This window comes from Temnothorax nylanderi, unplaced genomic scaffold (assembly GCF_030848795.1).
Source record: "Temnothorax nylanderi isolate EJ_2023f unplaced genomic scaffold, tnyl_v1.0 TNYL_tig0045_pilon, whole genome shotgun sequence".
Lineage (NCBI taxonomy): Eukaryota > Metazoa > Arthropoda > Insecta > Hymenoptera > Formicidae > Temnothorax > Temnothorax nylanderi.
Genome location: NW_027249107.1, coordinates 582,294 through 595,012, shown reverse-complemented (window position 1 = coordinate 595,012; position 12,719 = coordinate 582,294). Strand labels below are relative to the sequence as shown.

The following is a 12,719-nucleotide window of genomic DNA, read 5'->3' as shown; positions in this document are numbered from 1 at the left end:
TATGCCTGAAGCATAATTGTGTATTTGGAATTTTTTTTAACTTGTATAATTATTCACCCTATATAATTACTATAATTCATTAATATTGGTATATGCATTAATACAGTATTATAGTAACATTAATACAGTAACATACGGTATTAGGTATACACGCATTGGCAGAAATGTGTCTTTTGGCTGCTCGATATATGTGTGTAGACACACGCATACACGCACAAACCGCGTATCATACGTGTGACTTGGCGCGTGGACTCAGCCGCCAAGAGACACCATTCTTGCCGATGCGTGTATGCGTGTGACAACACACGTACATACACCTAACCGCCGCGCGCCGTGGGACACCATTTATGTCGGTGCGTGTACACATAAATATCTCGTGATTATAAAAACTGTTTTAAACAACCAAGGTCTCTCAGATGTAACAACATGTCAGCTAGTATCTTGGATATTTCGTCTCCGCCATCCTGCTTGAGCAACTTGAAAGCTTCCATTGCACCCAAGTCCATCAGTTGTTGTATATCTCTGCTGTACCCCATTAAATTTGGTAAGAAAAAGGATGCGATAATGAAACCGAAGAGACCACCTCTTTTGTAATCGTCCGTCAAAGCTTCGTAAGAATATTTCTCCACGTCCCAAACGTCAGCTTCCAATAAGTATTCTTTCAATGCATCGTGATAGGCTCGCATTATTTCGGAGAACTTGTTCTTTTTCACTTCAGTCGAGCAGCACAAACAAAGATACGTGGAAAGATCAACGACCGGAGTCGAATATCCAAGAAGCGCGAAGTCGATCAGCATTGCATGTTGTTGTCCATCATCTTCCGTCTTGAAGAGAATGTTATTCGATGTAAAATCGCCGTGACACAGTGTGGACAAGGGTTCTAACGGTTCAACTGTCTTTATCATCACTTCGTCAAACGCGTTCGAGAGTAAAGCTTCCATCTTGTCGCAGAAAATTGTGTCGTGGTCGTGGCTGCGAAGATATTCCACTGCTCGCGTTGCCTGAGAGTTGATAAGAAGCTTAAACTCATTCGTTGAACTCATTGTCTTGTCAAATCTACAATCTTGAAGCTGCCCCACGATATCGAAGAAGTTTTCCTTTTGTAGTTCCTTCATGACGTATCCTTTGCCGTGGAATCGTCCGATCTCGCGCATTGCCGCCAATGTGTACTCCAAAGGAACGTTGTATTTATGTGGACAAGGACAGTATCCTCGTTTATTGACGTTCTCCAGAGCGATTACCGAGTCGGCAGGTGGCTTCTCGTCAACGTAGAAACATCTCGGAAAGTTCTCATCCGGTTGGCCATACATCCGGTAAAATAAAATTTCGTTGTGAAATTGAAAATCGCTGTTGTTCATCTGTCTCCAGACTTCTGCTTGTATCGGTCTCTTTAGTATTATAGAATGTTCTTCATTCTGACCCGTCAGTCTATTTTTAAACTTCACGCACGCGTAGTACATAGTGGACATAATAACGTCAGTGGGTTCGGTTATCTCATATCGAGCTTGATCGATGTTTGATCCGAAACTCTCGATGATCTTTGACATTACCTTTTCGATCCATTTCTGGAAATCTTCATCGTGAGACATTTTTATTCGTGCGATGTACAATTCGTTAGGTATGATTGTCCGTTGAGCATGTCCGTTTAGTGCGAGTGACGCTTCCTGACTCGACCGCAGCTCAAGTAACACTGATTTTATAAGGCCTTCATTGAACTGAAAAGCGCTATCTCATCTTGTTACGCAAGATGAATTCAAGTAGTAGATATAAATACATTATTAAGCTATAACGTAGGTAAAATTAAATTTATATATTGCATGCGTGTGTTTACATAATCCATATATATATAATAAAATAATTAGAATAAATTTTAAAAAAATAATAATGTATGTGACACAGACAATTTATTTATTTTATTTTATTGCTGGTATTTTTGGGTACCATTTTATGCAGTTATATATTAGGAACTACTTGGTTTTTTTTGTTGACTTATAATTGTGCTTGATAGAATTTCAGCGAAATATAATGAGTATTGAAAAAAATCAATGATACAATTAATGAAATGTGATAAAAGTTAATCATATCAACGATTATTATAACGCAATTAATGAAATCAATTATTAGATAATCTTTAAGTCAAACAAAATATGTCAAGAAATAGGAAATATTATTTTCAAATATTGATAAAAGAAAATTTAATTATTGTATATCTACTTATTATTTAAAATTAAAAATGTGTTTTCAATTTTAAATGGTAAGTAAAACAAATTTTGAATGCGTAAAAGATTATTTTTTTACGTCAATTTTCTTTTTAACAGATTATCGTGTCCGAAAATTTTTATATCATACTGTGTTGGGTAATGGATAACATATAGTGGACCTACTTTTCATCGTACGGTACTGAATCATCTCGACGGGAGATTCACTTGAGAATTGCGTAATCAAAGAATTACGTCAGCAAAGTCCGTTTATCTTGAACGATGTAGCGGATGTAGCCTATACACAAAGGCATGTCTATATAACAGTGTAATCTATACATTATATGCGTGAATAACCGTAGATTGTAAGTTTTTACTTTACACAGCATAATTATACATTTCGCTAAATATTATTATACGCTAAATATTATAAAATTTCATAGCTAAATCACCAAAAATGTTGCACGAAAAATTTTTTACGAAGTCTTCGTAGAAAAGAGAGATAACGAACTAGGAAAATAGTTTACATAATTCCTTGGCAATTTAACAAAGTCAAAATGGACTTTATTAGATAAATCAGTGGGGAAACAACAGTGCGTAACATAACGTAACGTGTTTTAATTGCTGTTTACAAGCATTTAACTCGGATCGTCAAAAAACGGAAAAGATTTTTAACCTGCGCACTAACGGAACGAATTGAGTTCTACGCCTGGGAAAGTTGACGTTTTTCCGGTCCGGTAAAGTGCGTCCCAAGGGCGTGGATGGTAGTGTGCTGTTGTCGAATAGAAATAGCATTTGCATTCTCCACTTAGAAGGCATATTCCTGATGTTTCTTTCAAGAGAAAAATTTAAAAAGTAATCGCGGTTGACGCGGTTTTTAAGTAACTGCTTGAATGAAAATTATAAATATCTGAAGCTTATATTATCGTTCCCCTCCCCATAAACGTCAACTATAACGAGATCAGTGATAAGTTAAATTCAAATACCTTTTATTTTCAACTGTTTAAATATATACTAAATATATTGGTATTTCAAAAAACAAGGCAAAAATGCAGGGACGATCGTACAATGACGACGTAGGACTTTTGAATCTACATACAATTTTGTGAAGCGTATCAAAATTTTTTCTCAATAATACATTTTTAGTTGGAAATTTATTTCATAGCGCGATAAAAGCACATTAAAGTCTCATATCCTGAAAACGTTCCTCGTTGTGAAAATACAAGGTCCACTCTCTCTGAACTAGTAACCAGGCTCATCCTGCCTCTTCTCGTCCCCTCTGCTCTTCCCCGAGTGAGTTAGGCAGGTTTTCGGTCGGATGACGGAAAAACGTCTCCCGCGATTTTTCCAGGTAAAGGGATTTTGCATAATCACTAGTGATGTTGTGTGTGTGTATTTAAGTGGCTTGCTCGGTAAACGGCGAGAAGAGGCAACTCGAGCCATGGCGCTATCTAAATAGTGTATTGCGCGATAGTTTTAACGAGAAAGAACTTCGAGTGCTAGTGAAAACTTTCAGCGTTACGCGACGTGTTGCTAAATTTTAATATCAGCGTGCATTATCTATTTTCGTCAAGGATTTCCGTCCGTATATTTCGGGTATTATAATTTATAAATATTGTATCAGATTTGCAGATTTATACTGGCTGTAAATCAGCTATTAAATTATCATCGTTATATTGACTTTGTACATGTGAAAAATCACTTAAAGCACTTTAATTAGACCATTTTAATTGCACAATCAAAAGATTTGTCATAAGTCGAAGACCTGATTATTATAAAATTATCTTATCTGTGCGCGATTGTATATCGATGGAGCAATAGTTATTTTAAACGATGATTCATTCTACGATATTTCTTGGCTGCGTGATATTCAGAAGAGCCCATCGTCTCTTCTCTCGGCGGAATACATAATTACGGGGAGTTGGTTGAGAAACGAGAAAGAAGGAGAGAGAACGCTGCTCGACGCGATATTGCCGCGTTCTTTTCCCTAGGCGCACAATTCCCTGTCGAAAATTCCGCAAAACATAACAATGACTGGCGTTAAGGAGAGGACTGCCGGCTACGCGGGACGAATCGAGTCAGATTAAATTTCCATTGCAAATTTCATTCAACGGACTGCTTCGTTCCTTACTCGCTCTTTCCTATTCTCTCTCTCTTTGTCTATCTCGTTCTTTCTTCGGTGCTCTCTCACTGTCGACGGTATGACAACGACTCAACATAGCGTTGTCCCCCTCCCCCCCACAAGATGAACGAGGCGACTGGTATTTACGCGAGGAACGATGAAGCGTTTACGGGATAAGGGTCGAGTCGCTGGTGTACATCTAAGTGTCGTTATCTGTTTTCTTTGTCGAAGATTATCACCCTGCACGTGGCTGTCACGATCCCACCACAAAGTAGATAACTGTCCCGAAGCTGCAATCCATAACCGAGACATTAACAACCATAAACGAGATACGCTACGGTAGATGCGAGGTTAAGTACGATTGTAGCTTCGAATGCAGCTTTTCTAAAGCTCCATAAACATCGCGCGTCGTAGGTATCTAATGCTGTGTCGAGCTTCTTGGGTGTTCTTGCTGAGTTGACTCGTGGCGGCGACAAACGATAACGAAAGCTTCTTGCACCTAATACGCGACTAAGTGCTCGTTAGACTAATGAGCCCTTAAAAATACGCGCTTTCTTGCGCTATCCCAAGGAGTCGAGCTATTGAATGAAGACTTAATGATGCGTTCACAGGTGGTCTTTGTTTCATTGGACGCGGTCTGTCGCCACCGTCATCATCGTTCTCGTCTTCAATAACAGTAAAAATTATTTTAAAGTCTGTCGCATCGTGCAGAAGATAAGAGAATAGATAATAAAATACAATAAATGTAGATAAATTTTTATTTTCGCCCGTCGCTCACTTAATACGACGGAACGTGGCTATTATTATTTCTTACATTGACATTTTTTTCCCGACACATTACGTATCACGCAAACTGCTTATATAGAGATGCTTCGTCACAGTCTTAGCGACAATTAACGTTCCCAAGATAACAGCGGATTTTACAACATGTTGCAATTCTCCCAGGTCATAGGTATTTTTCGTTACGCTCATCGGAAATTCATCTCGCTGACTCGTATAGAAGGGACATCGAACAGAACTGGTGAATTTCGCGCGTTCCTGTTCCGTGCGAAACAAATGGCAGCCAATCGGCGTTCGCGCGCATCCCGAAAGTGAAAATTAATCCGATCGGCCGTGCGGGAAATCAATTCTATAATAAATCTCCCTCGGGCGGATCGTAAATAATATCCGCGCCGTGCACCGCGAGATAGCGCGTTGGCGCAACGGCGCGACAAAGAAATATGACACCCCACGGTCAAGCTTATTTATCGGCGAGACCCGTCCTGAACGGCACGGCTCCAACCGAGAACTCCAGCTAGGACATTTTACACACCCGCTGCATCCATCGAAAATCCTTGCCTGCTGCGCACGAGAGTTCGCACTCCGACGCATGGGGCAATCATAAACCTTCCGAGTTGATTCTCTTGTGACACACTTTGAACGGTTTTGGCTGAACTCTATGTATTCCCCATCGATCACCCTATTTTATCCGGAAAAGAGGGAGAATGATGTAGTTGTAGTATATGTTTTGTAGAGATGCTCTCAAGTCTTTTTAATATATCTACAATTATAATTACTGAGTCTATCGAACAGTATTTGAATATAGGTACTCGAATCGAAGGAAACCTTTTTTTACACATAATTATTTAGATTTTTTAGAAATTTTTTCGTAATACGAGATAAAATAAAAAGTATTCTTGCTAACGAAATTAATACTTAAACAATTGCAACAATACGTTATATAAACTTATTGTTATTTCACAAGCATTGTAAATCTGTTCTTTTACAGCGCGTTACATTAGTTATTTCGACCAACGAAATTATTATGAATTATTAACATAATTGATTTTAACATAATAAAAGCGGTTGCATTAATACATGTGTATCAGACGTTAGTGCAATATCTCGTTGTGTGTTATTTATTACATCATTCTATTTCTCTCCGTAATTCCCGCAACGTTTGGTTTAAAGTAACGACCATTCCCGGCGACATTTATTTTCCATTAAGATGTATCTACCTGCGAACAGTGCGAACAATATAAAATCGTTTGTTAGCGGTACGGGAGCCGGCATGTAATACATTAGCTATCGAGCTTATATCCCGCTCTATCGCGGCAAATCTTACTCCCCCGGCAATTATTCCGCTCCTGCGGCGAATCCTTGGCAGAGACCACATGCACGTGTCGGACGTGCTACGTGCGATTTCTTGCGATCAATTGGCAAAGCGGAACTTTAACACGGTCCGTAATCTCGGACTCTGCCAATAATGGGTAAACTTTGTCGGTGCGCGCCTACGTAACTCGGACGAGTCGCAGCCATTGGAATTGCATCGCGGTAGGGACCGCTAATACCGGGGCCAATTTACTTGGAGGGAGGAGGAAAATTTAGGATAGATGCGAGCCTTCGTGCAAGCCTTCCTCTGCCGTCTCTATACCAATATCTCTATATCGAGCAAAGTTTCTTACTCGCAAGCCGCGTTCGAAGTTATTTCCATATTTCGCTCATTTGGGAATTAGCGTAATTTGACAATACTGTTTATATAGACCAATAAGCTTTCAAAGCGAAGAATCAGTCACAGTACGAAACTGGTGGAATATTGCGCGATTTATAATAGAAATTTGTAACAGCAGTAATAATGTAATAATTAAATTCGTGCACTTGCGAATCGTTGGAATGTCTTGGCGCGAATTCTGCGGCGAGACTCGCAAGGTACACTACGTGCTTGAAGCAAAAACCGAAAGGATGGGGATGTAGCCGCCGGTCTATCTATACCAAGCGTTTAAGCAAAAGTTGTGAATCTGAATTTTAAAATAGGAGAGAGACGGCGTTCGGCGTTGTCTACTCGCGACCTCGCCCGGGCAAGGGTAGGTTTGGTAGTAGATTGAAAGATAACTCTACGGCTTTCTATCTCTCCTCTTCTTGCCTAGCCTTTACTGGCGGTACATCTTGTCCCCGATGTCGCGTCTCTTGCTCTATCCAGGGTTGTGTCTCCTTATCCTGTCCGATTTTCCATCGCCGCAGATATTTTACGAGGTGGCTTCGACTTCGCGGGCCGTAAAATCTCGAAATTTAGGAGAGGATCTAGCTGCAAGGACGCGACCCACTGCACCGGGCCTCGCGTGTCTACATACGTCCTTCGCGAAATATCACGAAAGGCAAAAGCATAGGAATAGGTACCGTTGCCGCGCCCCTCTTGTTGATTCGAGGTCACGAAGGAGCGTGATCATCCTGGTAGCATCGAATTGAAACGAAGCGCGTCTCGACCCCGATTCCGGCATGTAACTCGAAATGCGCCGGGGAATCGCTGATGCGCGCATTCCGCGGCTCATCAGCCATAACTCGATATTATCCGGAGCCACGGGATTTAATGGACCATCGAGTGAGATAAACGCGCTGCAAATATCGTGATTAAACCTGCAATTGCTATCTGACGGCACGTTACCGTGCCGTCGCTGAGCGCGAAGAGAAAGCGCGCGGATTCACGCTTATTCTCGCGAGTCGATGCGATAAATTCTCATTTTTGTCGATGATGCGATACATATGGAAACCGCGGCGTAGACTAGGAACAAAGGCGAGAAACAGGAGTGAACTATAGCGCGATTCCAAGTGATTCCAAACATGCCGCGTCGGATTATTATATTTCCTCGCTCCTAGTTCTCTTCCCGGTCTTTTTTATCATTTGGCTCCACTTTGTGTATTATCCTGTTAATTCCATATACCGAAAGATTTATTTTCGTGGATAAAAATACATTAAGTTATTCAATTCAATTGTAGTTGGAAACACGCTTCAGATTATATAAGAAAATTAGGTGTGGTACCCTTATTAAATGATAGGGTATATCACATCTTTTTAAATTGAGTTTACATCTCTTCTAAATTAAGTTAAAAGCAAAATGTTGGTCACGGGCGTATGAACGGACGAAGGAAAGGAAATTGAGGAAATGGGGCAGATTGCGAGGTCTTGGAAAGGTGGTCAATGCCGTTGACTCATAATTAAATTAGCTTGAGCCCATTGTACGAGCATCGCCAGCTCTTGTAACCCGTTCGTTCCAAACTTGGCCAATTCTAGCGGCCTTTCGTGAGAGCTCGAATTTCTTGTCGCCAAATAAAACAGACCCGTCGAAATTGCTCGTAGCCTTTCGCTAAATTTAATAAAGAAACTTGTCGAGACTCTCTGCGAACAAAGTTTTGTCCGTTATATGAGTCGCAATCACGATGGAGCGTATTTGTTTCATATACGTGCATAAAAGGTAACATTATTATATATAATACAAAATAGAGCAACAGGAAGTTCATTATTATCGTAAAATTTTTAGATCTGCGCTTTTAGTATTAAATCGCATAGTATTAAAATAAATTTGTAACAATTTCAAGTGATGAAATTTCACTGTTAATTAAAAATTATATCCCATTATTCTGAGAAATATAACGTAAACTTTGAAAGCTCGTTGCTATTTTATCATTATTATGACAGTTTCGACTGAACACTAGTAAAGGAAACGTTACGTTTAAACTCCCGGGTACTTTTCGCTCGTATTTGATATTTCTGCCATTAGCCCGGCTTCAGTGTATAATTGATTATCGCTCCTGGTTGAGAGTTTTGTTCCCCATTCGTTTTGTGTCTTCGTTCAATGTCAGAGCGACAGGATTCTCACGTGAATATTATCTAACGACGCCGCCGCCGACGGGGCTGATTGCGCGGAGAAGCGCGAAAGGATCGGGGACCAGAGGAAAACGGATTAACGTTGAGTAGAATCGCCGTGGAGAATTCGCGATACGAAAGTCGTGGATAAAGTTCTCCAGCCACCCGCGGGGATAACTGGCGACGTTCGGAAGCGCCTAAAGTGTCGTTGCTAAGAGAAAACGGGCCGGATTATGCGCGTCGGCTGCGCCGCGCCTCGAGATTCAATATTTGCCGCATCAGCCGCCAGCGCGCGTCTCCTCGCGTAATCACGGCCTAATCAAGAGCGACGAAATTCGATTATATACTCGCCGAGTTCCTGGCAATAGAGCGTAACTAGCGTATGATAGCGAGGCCCGGCGGAAACGAGCCGGGCCGGTCGTCGGTAGCACTGCTGGGTAGCAGTTGGCCTGTCGAGATGGTAGCAACGACAGCCAATTATATCCACGCCCTCGATCACGTCGGCTGAGATGAATAAACTGCGCTTGCACAAAAGCGTAATAATTCGTAGCGTTGGCTACTTTTCGAACGCCCCGGTTCGTTTAAAACCCGTTTGACGAAATTTGGAGCGACGATGGGAAGCGACCGGGTTCATCCTGCGCACGCATGGGTGAGCAAGATAATTGCAAATTACGTTTTTAATTCCGACAAATTCTACTTCGTCTATCTCGAACGTAGGATATTCACGTTGCGCGAATCATCGCGATTAATTTATTTCCGTGTGGAAACCTTGTAAACTTGGTTGAAACATAGTATGGTTGAAACAAGCAAACCTCTCTTAAACTTGCGAAAATTAGATGATATCGTCTTGAGAAAATTATTTCTTTGTCGTCGATTCAACGCGGAAGTTGCTGAACCGATAAACAATTCTCGTAACTCCCCGGGGTGTCCGCGACGATGATACTTTGCTTCGAGAAGTTTATTGCCAGCTTACTCGCAGTTCAAAACACTTAAACTCGGTTTATCCGAGATAAGTATAAATATTTACGCCATTAATCGATCAATATTCTCTGCACTCTCTTTTTCTTCCTCCTTTCTCGAATTAATATATTTGATAACATGATAAAACATCGATTAGATAAACGATATATAGGATAATAAAAATAAAAGCTTAACGTAAACTTTGTGTGAATTATTTTGCATACATGATGTAAAATTTTACATATTCTCCTGTTTGTGAACTATGATAAGATAATCGTATTTTATGTTGGATAGTTTTCCAAACTTTACTTCAGTGTTTTCCGAAGAAAATTACTTATATTGCTGTTCTGTCCAACAACTCATTTATTGTCAGTATTGTGATGCATTCAGCGAAGTTTAATTGAATAAAGCGAAGCAGCAGCTTCTGTCAGAAGAAGTGCATTATGCACTTGGCGATGCACGCGCCATTTTCCTTTGTCCGTTTCGTACTATCGTCGCGGCGTTGACGAGACAATAAAAACATCTTTGCGGTACAAATGGATGACAGAGATTTTCTTATTTTCTGTGTCTATGAGAAAGAGAGAGGCGCAAACAGGGAAAACAGGAAAGCGGAATCGTTGACGCGAGGGTAAGTTTAGTAGGTTACCTCTAAATGTCAAGCAGAAAGGAGCAATGCGGTTAATGGCCTCGCTACTTGTAGCGACAAGCGAGCACTCATTACATTCCGCTAATTACGATTTCAGCTTTCTTTCTGCAATTTGTCGTATAATTTGCGCATCCGAGACCATAAGTGGATTGTTCCCTTTATGTCAGTCAAATTTTATTTATCAACGGTTGCGCGCATTTAATTAAAATCTCGAATCCTCTGGCTTTTTTCATTAACTATACTTGCGTACTTGCGTATTCCCGCACTCTTGCTCTTTAATGAGAAACCATTACGCATTGCAAGCTCCACTTTCTAACGAGCGTAATTAATAGTTTAGCATAATATGGTAACTACTCATGCAAGCAATGGTAATATTGCTGTTATTATTATTGTTGTTATAATTATTAATATCATAATTATATTCTATGATGTATCTATATAAAATGTTTTTGTTGCATGTTACAAACGAATAAACGTTATACATATCCGCTTTCATTATAGCATCCGCTATATTCATTATTTTATTTTAATTTTTTTTTTCCCCTTGTTATTATAACTTTTTCACAAAAAATTTTCTTTCAACTCGCTGAGAAGGTCATATTTCACTTTAGATAATAAAGTACATAACACAAAGCCTAACATTTCATGACAAAAATGTATTCGACTATGCATTCTGATTTTCATTCGCCAGGAGAGTAATTTTTTCTAAACTTTCAACTTTTCCTCCGTTTATCAGGAAACTTGCAGCACTATTTCGTAAATGGCGCACCGACTGCAGTCGGTGTCGTATACAAGGAGACGCGTCTTACGTTTCGCTTCTCGATATCTAGCATGCAAGAACAATCGCAGGAACAAAGAATACGTACATGTGGTGCTTTAAGATATGTACGTCGCCGCGAACGAATGCCCTCTCCCGTTCAGCATCGAAATTGCCGCATTTACACAACGTTTCTTTCGGTTTCTGGTGTTTCAGAAGTGCACTGCCACAACATGCCATACGGCGGCAGCGGCAAGAACAGCGACACATACAACCAAAACGCTCTGGAAGAGACCACACGATCGGGGCCGTATTTCGACAAATCGGCCTCGAAGAACGTGACCGCCCTGCTGGGAAAGACCACGTACCTCAACTGCCGTGTCAAAAATTTGGGGAACAAAACGGTGAGTGAGAAAAATTCGCATATTCGCAAAGAAGAGAATCCATATTATTTGCCGGTATTTTTTTACTTATTTATATATATCAACAGTGTTATGATGCAATTTCTTCAGATCTATAAATTAATCTTGTAATAATAATAATATAATAATCGCAATATTAAGATGATTCGTTGATTCAGAGAGAAATATTAGGAAACAGTGATGAAGTAGATACTAGATCAAAAAAGCAGTCTTACTTTCAGTATGAAACATAAAACTTTTTTAATATTTTATTATAATTTTTAAATCGCGACGTTACTGCGTGATAGCTAATTTCTTTTCCGAGGAAAGAAAAGTTAAATTTTTATACTGAAAAGAAATATTGAGAAACTCTGGGAAAAGATAACAGAAGTACCAATATTAAGCAGCTACGGAGATGAATCCGGCTCATGCTTTTGTCGCCTAACAACTCGAAAGTAGCGAACGAAGCCAATTCGACATTACGAATCGGAGGATTAAATCTGACAAGTTATAGGGATGTATAGTTCCAGCGACGCGGAATGACGAACGTAGAAATCTCTCTTTTCTTTCTCTCGCGATAAGATCTCTCTAATGGGAGACTACGCTAAAGTAACACATTCGCGGGAGTAGATTAGGGACGACACTTATGTAAACATAGCATTTCTACGTTTTCTTCGGTCCAGCCTGAGTGAGAGAGGCGAAATATCGAGTGTCAATATTTTATCGACACAATGGAGCGTCACCTGTCCCGGGCAAACTGCGGGGGTTACCGCCGGAAGTGCACTCGGGCACCAGCGCGACACCATGGTCTCTCGACAATGCCATTGAACGAAGTGTGCAGGTGCCTTTGGTATATATATACATATATATTATATATATGTATATATATGTATAATATTTGACCGTTGTGGTGACTGTGCAATTAGGGCAGCTGCAGACGCTTTGCACAAGGCAAATAGGTTTATAGAGCGTGGCATTATGAGTGGCGTCGATAAAATTCGGATTGATCTCGCG

The 12,719-nt window shown here is 40.3% G+C and overlaps 2 protein-coding genes across 12 annotated transcripts in view; one reads left to right on the top strand and one right to left on the bottom strand.

Moving 5' to 3' along the window:
- LOC139771895 (neurotrimin-like) overlaps positions 1 to 12,719 on the top strand; it is a 307,135-nt gene that overhangs the window by 175,753 nt on the left and 118,663 nt on the right. For 10 of the 11 annotated variants that reach the window (XM_071705059.1, XM_071705054.1, XM_071705055.1 and 7 more), the window contains one exon: positions 11,521 to 11,708. In XM_071705059.1, the coding sequence (XP_071561160.1) occupies positions 11,521 to 11,708 (188 nt within the window). The remainder of the gene's footprint in view (positions 1 to 11,520; positions 11,709 to 12,719) is intronic. The other variant, XM_071705062.1, reaches the window with a different exon arrangement.
- LOC139771891 (uncharacterized) lies at positions 62 to 1,696 on the bottom strand. Its single transcript, XM_071705048.1, has one exon. The coding sequence runs from the start codon at positions 1,587 to 1,589 to the stop codon at positions 381 to 383; it is 1,209 nt and encodes a 402-aa protein (XP_071561149.1). The 5' UTR covers positions 1,590 to 1,696; the 3' UTR covers positions 62 to 380.

Bases quoted from the DNA above. Each gene is read 5' to 3' on its own strand.
- LOC139771891 (XM_071705048.1), bottom strand. From the start codon at position 1,589: ATGTCTCACGATGAAGATTTCCAGAAATGGATCGAAAAGGTAATGTCA.